The following is an 8,127-nucleotide window of genomic DNA, read 5'->3' on the forward strand; positions in this document are numbered from 1 at the left end:
TCAAATGTTCATGTGCGACTGCCGTTTCTGGGCGGTCTATGAGTCTCGGTCATACTGTGTATGGTAGTCAGTCCAAAGACATTAACCAAATCATTATATGCGTTTTGCGTCAACCCGTTTTGTGTCTTCAACTATATTAAAGATAAGCATCCTTGGATTTAGTAAACATTGTATTCAAACGTACTGTAAATCTGGTCGAGAGGACTATTGTTTCGTAATTGCTTCTCCAATTAAGTCCAACACGAGGCATCCAATCATGGACCAGAAGTGCATCATAGAGAATTAGAGAAGGGGAAAACCATACATTCCTACATGCCCCAAAGAATCTATTAATGGAATAGTATTCCCTTATTCTGTCTGCTAATATATCTCTTGTTTAATATACCAAAGCCAACGAAGAATAAGTAGATTTTTCCCTCTGGCAGACACGTATGTTACTTAAGATATTGGTCATCAACTCAAATCCTCAAGGATCTCGCGCAGGAGGTCTCGTGGTGAGTGATGGCTTCATCTGCACTATCTGTTCTTCGTTCACGCCCATCTTTCTGGCTAAGAGACCAGCTTCAAAGAAGCGGGCAACTGCACTATCCATGTAGGCCAGCCCTTCCTTGACAGTCATCGATTTGGCTATCTTCTCCTGAAGCTGAGCAAGAACATGATCGCCTGTGAGCGCAGCGGTGAGCTGCATGAGCTCCTGCTGAAATTCACTAAGCCGGGCATTTTCATTAGCCTCTCCTTTTCTGATGCGAAGAGGTATCGACAACTTCGCTGCAAATAAACAACCAAACGCCCGTTAATCTGTAGTGCAAAAATTTGTAAAACTCCAATGTAATTGAAATTTATTGAAAGTTGTCCGATAAGAAATTAAATAGGGCAAGAAAGAAGATTACTTGGGCAATCCGTTCTAGCTTCCTTTCTCTGCAGCACAACGTCGAAGGTGCCCGCCCACGTGTCTCTCCTCGTAAGGAAGGGGAATGGTAGGTTGAAGAGCTTCCTCACCGTCGCAGGAATAGAAGAGTGCTCAAACTCCGACGTAGGGAAAGGCTTGCCATTGGGACCATGAACCACTGAGAAGTAAACCCTTGTATGAATACTTGGCACTTTAATAAAATGTAATTCTAAAAAACTCGAATTTCCTTAAAAAATCCACGCCAGATTCACTCGTCCATGTAATTTGAAGACGGGTTTCTCCTAAATACATAATATTTAACTAAGACATTCTTACTAGTGCACTCTTTCGAGATTGATTCCTATTGAAAGATTGATACGTCGAGAAGGGCTTACCATATCAATACTCGGCACTTGAATAAAAGCAACTGTGAGAAAATCAAATATTTTTAAAAAATCCACGTATGCTAAGATTCAACCGATGAATTGGAATCCAAGTGCATGGATTTGATTTTAACTGATGAATTCAGTCAAACTATCTAACATTTGTATACATAAACAGTGCCGAGAACCTCTATCCGAAAGATTACCTGTTCCCTTCTCAATCCATGGAGATACGAAGATTGCAGGCACCCGAACGCCGAGCCGATCAAACTTGAAGAAGAAAGGGCCAGGACCGACAATATCATCAGGGCTAGGCACTCCACTGGCCGGGGTAGGAACGTGGTCGTAGTACCCTCCATGCTCATCATAAGTGATAACAAGTAAGGTTTGGTTCCACTGCGGGCTTGAACGAAGAGCCTCGTACACATTCTTAACTAGCATTTGCCCTTCGTAGACGTCGTGAGAAGGGTGATCGTCGTTCGCCGGACGATCTTTGCTGTCGAGATATCGTTGCTCGATGACGACGTAGTTTGGCAGACGACCGGAGGCAGCATGGCTGAAGAAAGTCGGTTCGAACTGATGGAACTTCGGAAGAAATTTCAGCTTTCGGAGATTGCGGTAGAAGAGCGTGGCCGGGATGTTCTGATAATAGATGCCGAAGGATAGCCCAGCGTCGTGGACGTTCTCAAAGATGGTCCTCTGCGGGTAGCCTCTTACTAGGTTGCTGCACGAACGTAAGAAGGAATTTAATGCTAACAATTACTGAAAAACGTACAACATTTAATGTTTCGTATGTTTCTTAACCATCGTAACATAAATGTCCAACCATAACTATGTTTTATATAGTTGTTGAAACAACACTAGTTTGAAGCCACAATAGAAATGTTTTCAAGCATTTAATGTTCTAGATTGGACAGAAAAGTAGGTGCAATCAGGGCAATGTGACTCTGACCTGGCAAATTAAATACCGGCTCTTGACTTATAGCGTAGACGGAGAATGGACGGAATAGTATAAATAAGGGGAAGAACCCAGTAAGATGTATTGTTTGGCATTAATTGGTATTTGTTGGATCTTCTAAAGGAGAAAACGAAGAGTACACCTCTTGAAAGGTCTGATAGAGCGGGGCTCTCTACCGTGTTTATCAAGTTCGATAACGATCTTTGTTATTTGGTACGCATACCTATCAGCATTTTACTATCACTCAAATGTACGATAATGGAGCGGTGGGCAAGGTGGACGGGGACCCGTCTCTTGTCTTTACATACTTATTTGAGTAAGTGACAGAGCGGCACTCCATCAATTTCTTCTGGTTCAGCGCAACCACGATCTTTCTGACTTCTTTATCCTAAAGTTGCCACAAGCCGTGCTCTACACGGATCTCTCTTCCTCTTCGTTCCCACCTACTATAGCGTGCTATCTCTGTCTATCTCTATATCTCAGTCTCTCACTATCTCCCTGCCCTATCTATAATTCGCACTCCTTCACTTCCATGCCACTGATCAAAATGAATTTACCAAATGAAAAGTTGGTCCGCCAAAAATAAGCAAAATAAACGTATAAAAGTAATCGCAAGCACCATCCATGGTAATAGGAAAATCTTAGACGGAAACTTTTAAAAGAAATAATAGAACGGAAGAGCGACAGATGAACATGCCTGACAAGGTTGCCAGTGGCACCGTGAGACGTCGCAGAGTGGACGTATAGACGATTTGGCTGAGTGGAAGCCGGCACTGACGCAAACCAACGATCGCAGACAGCGAATTCCCTCACTAGATCATTATAAACGGACACCATCTCCGGCCTGAACCCGTTCATAACGTGTAAGGACATGTTTGCGTTTTCCCCTGCATCTTCCATCGACCGGGCTTGCTGGACGAATCCATTCATTAGCGGCAGCGCAGCCGAGTTATCTATTAAGAATAATTAACGTTACAACCATAACTAAAAACCCAAGTATTTACTCCCACAGATTTCTAATCTCCGATAGAACTTGATATATACAGTTTTGGATCTAATCTATTTGCGGTCTTGCTACTCTAATATTCTTTCAATCACTATGTTATTTCTAGGATGCCGGCAAATAATTCAACCGATATCCCTATACAACCGCTCCTTGTGCAAGATCAAGCGAAAGTGTATGACGAGAATCAAATAAAATTGAAATAAGCAGAGAATTAATACTAAACGCACCTTTGATATTATCATTCGAACCGAAGACTTGCTCCCGGATGGCTTGAAAAGAATGGCCAGGATCCGGGTCAACGTCATGTGCACCGTCCTTGAAGAAGATCCGAGCTGACGTGGGATCGCTGGTGTTCAAAGGATTCCATTCTCTCCCTGTCACACCGTTTATGGCTGAATTCTGGCGCTTCATCCATCCTAGCATGTGGTCGAAGGACCGGTTCTCCATTACAAGAACAACCACCGTCTGTATTGGGCCTGCAAACGAGACGGCTGACACTTTCCATGAAGAGATGCAAAGTAGCAGAAGAATCGTCCACGGTTTCACGCCCTTCTCCTTCATTCTTCTTTCTCCGTCACTTCTCTTCCTCGGGTACTTACGAATAAGAGAAGGGGGAGAGTGAATATGAGAGAGAGAGAGAACAAGAGAGAGAAAGAGAGCGACCAAGAGAGAGAATGAGTGAGAGATCGAAAGAGAGAGAGAGAGAGCAAGAGAGAGAAAGAGAGAGGGAGTGAGAGAGAGAGTGCAAGAGAGAGAAAGAAATACAGTAAGAGAGAGAAACAGTGAGAGCAAGAGAGAGAGAGTGAAAGAGAATGAGAGAGAGAGAGAACGAGAGAGAAAGAGAGTGAGAGAGACAGAGAGAGAAAGAGAATGAGAGAGAGCAAGAGAGAGACAGAGAGAGAAAGAGAATGAGAGAGAGCAAGAGAGAGAGAGAGAGAAAAAGAGGGAGACTGTGAGAGAGACAGAGAGAGCAAGAGAGAGAGAGAAAGAGAGTGAGACTGTAAGAGAGACAGAGAGAGAAAGAGAGAGCAAGAGAGAGAGAGAAAGAGAGTGCGACTGTAAGAGAGACAGAGAGAGAAAGAGAGAGCAAGAGAGAGAGAGAAAGAGAGTGCGACTGTAAGAGAGACAGAGAGAGAAAGAGAGAGCAAGAGAGAGAGAAAGAGAGGGAGCGAGAGAGAGAGAGAAAGAGAGTGAAACTGTGAGAGAGAAGAGAGAGAAAGAGAGAACAAGAGAGAGAGAGAAAAAGAGAGTGCTCGAGAGAGAGGAAGAGAGAGAGAAAGAGAGTGCGCGAGAGAGAGTGAGAGAGAGAGAGAGAGAGGCGGCAAGGAAATACTGACAGTGTAATGGAGTAGCCCGTGACCTTTGTCTGTCCTAGGAGGGGAATGGACCCCATTTTCCACCTCCACCCTTCAACAGCTGGAGCGTGTATCTTCAGCGAATGCCTGACAATTGACGTCACTTTCCATCGACACATTGAATGCCTTCCCAATGCACGGATCTTGGGAGCGATTGTTTTGTTGTAAAATCACAAACAGGTAGCTGTAATCATGAATTTTCACTTCGACTTTGCCATAGGTATCAGAATATGTCCGCGGAAGGCTTAGTGATCTCGTTAAGTGCAACAAAGTCAACGTTTTTGCATCTTATTTCTCCGAAACAATGATGCACCGAGTGCATTATCCCCGGTTGCATTATCTTGTAGGAAATTCAAAAGGCTACGAATCCCACGGCTTTGTCTTACGTTGGCATGACATGGTGTGCTGAATGTTAGATCCGTAGGACGCTTGCGAAGATTCCCAAGAATGAACAAGATCACACATGAATGTTAATGAATGTAAAACATGATAGAAATAATTCGCAAAGGAAGTGGAGTAGGTGTTCCTGGCCACAACGAAGACTGCTTCCTTTGATGCAGATGGGTACTGGAGGGTCTCACAAACTGCACAGTCCAGGGACCACAACCATCATTTTATGGGTTCAGATGAGCATGTCACATTACAAAACTACCCATGACTATTATCTATCATTTTATCAGCCCAGATGAGCATGTCACATTACAAAACTACCCATAATTGTTATCTATCATTTTATCGGCCCAGAAGAGCATGTTACATTACAAAACTGATCCAGCTTCTACACATACTCACAACTATGGTATTATGAATATTGTCTTAATCCTAAGGTTTACAAAATCATATCAGATGGGAACATAAATTCAATAATAACCATAGATATACAGTAAAATGTGTGTAACCCCACTTTAGAGATCCAACCATTGCTCACTTGGGCTACACCTGTATGATCATCTGGACAACTGTTTGTCATAACCTTATTTACCCAAAATTGGTTATTAAATGACATGCATATTCCACAAACCTCGTCCATTACCAACTGAACATAAGACTGTAACAACTCTTACCACAATTTTATGCAGCTAAGCCAAAACAATCACATATATTCATTTGATATATAACATAGATCGGGTATAGATAAGTAGCAGGCAAATTTCACAAATTGTGATTTAAAGTGAACATTTCCAACTGGCCCAACTTTATGGCTATGAATATTCAACACGGATAAACATAAAACTACCTTCATTTCTAAAAATAGCAGAGGCAGTAAATCTTTGGTTAGCAGATCCACAATCGTAGAGTTTTTCCAATTTGCTATCTAGACATCTGTCCACTTTAAATTTTCTTTTAACAACTAGGTACTTGACATATATGTGCTTAGACTTGATCAAGCTCCTATTATTATTGGAGATCAAAACAGGTGACTTATTGTCACAGTATATGTTAAAAGGTTTTTTAATTCCACTCAGAATCTTAAGTCTAGCAATATAATTCTTCAGCCATAATTGTTAATTTGAGGCCTCATATATTGAAATGTATTATCCTGTGGTGGTAAAATATGCTATTAGAGATTTTTTAGCACTCCTCCATGATATGGCTCCTATTTCAAGCAAAAATATTTAGCCCAAGGTGGATCTTCTTGTATTTTGGCATCCATCAAAGTCAGAATATGAATACCCAATGATCACCATATTTACTAACTTCTCGTGAGTGAGCATGTAGTCCTTAGTTATTTGCAAATAGTGCATGTTCCTTTTTTACCGCTGTGTAGTGATCCATTCCTAGATTGCTCAAGTATCTGCCTAGCATCCCAATTATATATGCGATACATGGAGACATATAAACTTGAGCATACATCGTACTTAAAATTGCCGAAGCATAAGGAAATTTCTGCATTTCTTTAGCTTCAAAGCCTTTTTATGGCATTGTTTGAGACAAAACTAATATCCTTTAGCAACATGGGTATTTCCTGGTTTGGAATTTTTTGCATGCTAAATGTTTTGTGAATTTTCTCAATGCATTGCCTTCTGCGAGAAACAAAGGATATTATGAATTGGACCATAGTGTATCCGTGCGACTAGAAAAAAAGAGGCTTCACCAAGATCCTTCACTTCAAAATTCTTTGATAATAATTTTTTTTTTCCACATAACTGCTCTATATCGTTATAGGAAAGCAAAACATCTGCATAAAAATTCAGGAATATATATATAGTTTCTCCCATTGAAATTCCAGTACACACATTCATCAAATTTAATCATCTCAAAGCTGAATGAGATGATGAACTGGTGAAACTTTTGTTACCATTGATGGGAAAATTATTTGACCCTGTAAAAAGTCTCCGGGTATAAAGTTTGCTGGTTGGATCATATAAATTGTTTCCCTCAATGCTTCCATTAAGCAAATCAGTCTTTACATCCATTTGATAGAGCTCAAAAACATAATGTGCACCTAGATCCATTATTATACTAAAAGAGTATTTATAGAAACTAGAGCCAAAGTCACTTTATAATCAATGCCTTCTCTTTGAGTAAATCCTTTTGCGACAAAATGTGCCTTATATCTCTCCATATTACCCTTTGATTTTTTCTTGGTTTTAAATACGCATTTGCAACCAATGAGCTTTTAACCTTTTGGTAAGGGGACGAGATCCCAAACATCATTGTCTCTTATGGACTTAATCTCTTCATTCCTAGCCTCAATCCAATTTTGAGAATACAAATTTTCCTTGGCTTGATGAAAGTTGATTAGTTCATCTTCCACAATGCTCAAGCCGTCTGATGTTTTTTTTTGAGATAAACATTAAAGTCATCTAAAATTGTTGATCTCCTTTCTCTTCTGGACCTTATTACTAGCATTGATTCCTAAGGTTTAAAACTTAGTTCTCTTGGGATGGAAGCTTGATGAATATTATCTTGATATGTAATCATTGCTTCAAAAATATCAAGCAGTTGTACTCTATTTTAACTATTGTTAGAAACAATTTGAGGCATTATTAAATAATTCCCTTCAAAGAGAATATTTGGATCCTTATCTTCGCCCACAAACTTTTCATCCTGAAAGAATACTGCATTATCCATCTCAGATATAAGTTTATTAGTTGGATTGTAAAACTTCTTACCTTTGCTTTGGTGAGGTCAATAATGTCTTGCCTCGGTCAGATAACCCCAAATTATTAAATGCTTTGGAGATGGTATTCTTCCTGTCCAGTGCTCATAAGGGGTCCTTTGAGTTGCCTTATTTGGAACCCTATTTAGAATATAAGCTTCCACCTTTAGTGCTTCTGCCCAAAAGGATGCAGATAAAGAACTTTGATCAATCATATGCCTTTGAGTGTTTGATTTTATCTTTCAGCAACATCATTGATTAAGAAGATCTTGGCATAGTGTATTGAGGAATGATTCCACACTCTTCTAAAACTTAGGTGAAAGATCCTCGTCATTGTTCTCCTGAGCCATCATTTCTGTGATAGTTATGTCCAGAATGATCAAAACAGATGATTTTTATTCCTTAAAATTTTGAATTTCAACTTTAGCCTTAT

The 8,127-nt window shown here is 40.3% G+C and overlaps 1 protein-coding gene across 2 annotated transcripts; it reads right to left on the minus strand.

The window, feature by feature from the left end:
• Positions 1-282: 282 nt before the first annotated feature.
• On the minus strand, positions 283-4,544 carry LOC144712347 (non-specific phospholipase C2-like). 2 transcript variants are annotated; one of them, XM_078586607.1, is made up of 5 exons: positions 3,464-4,544; positions 2,928-3,142; positions 1,479-1,996; positions 891-1,067; positions 283-768 (listed from the first exon to the last, which is right to left on the minus strand). In XM_078586607.1, the coding sequence occupies exons 1-5, from the start codon at positions 3,539-3,541 to the stop codon at positions 467-469; spliced, it is 1,290 nt and encodes a 429-aa protein (XP_078442733.1). In that variant the 5' UTR covers positions 3,542-4,544; the 3' UTR covers positions 283-466. The 2 variants fall into 2 exon arrangements, with proteins under 2 accessions (XP_078442733.1, XP_078442724.1); XM_078586598.1 differs by having other exon boundaries at positions 2,928-3,183.
• Positions 4,545-8,127: the final 3,583 nt, after the last annotated feature.

Source organism: Wolffia australiana, chromosome 1 (genome assembly GCF_029677425.1).
Source record: "Wolffia australiana isolate 7733 chromosome 1, ASM2967742v1".
Lineage (NCBI taxonomy): Eukaryota > Viridiplantae > Streptophyta > Magnoliopsida > Alismatales > Araceae > Wolffia > Wolffia australiana.

What these genes read in the sequence shown, in the direction of transcription:
- LOC144712347 (XM_078586598.1), bottom strand. Translation starts at nt 3,797, where the DNA reads ATGAAGGAGAAGGGCGTGAAACCGTGGACGATTCTTCTGCTACTTTGC. An exon ending in GCCACTGGCAACCTTGTCAG is followed by an intron (nt 1,997 to 2,927) that starts GCATGTTCATCT and finishes ACGTTCGTGCAG; the next exon opens with CAACCTAGTAAGAGGCTACC. An exon ending in ATGGATTGAGAAGGGAACAG is followed by an intron (nt 1,068 to 1,478) that starts GTAATCTTTCGG and finishes TTTACTTCTCAG; the next exon opens with TGGTTCATGGTCCCAATGGC.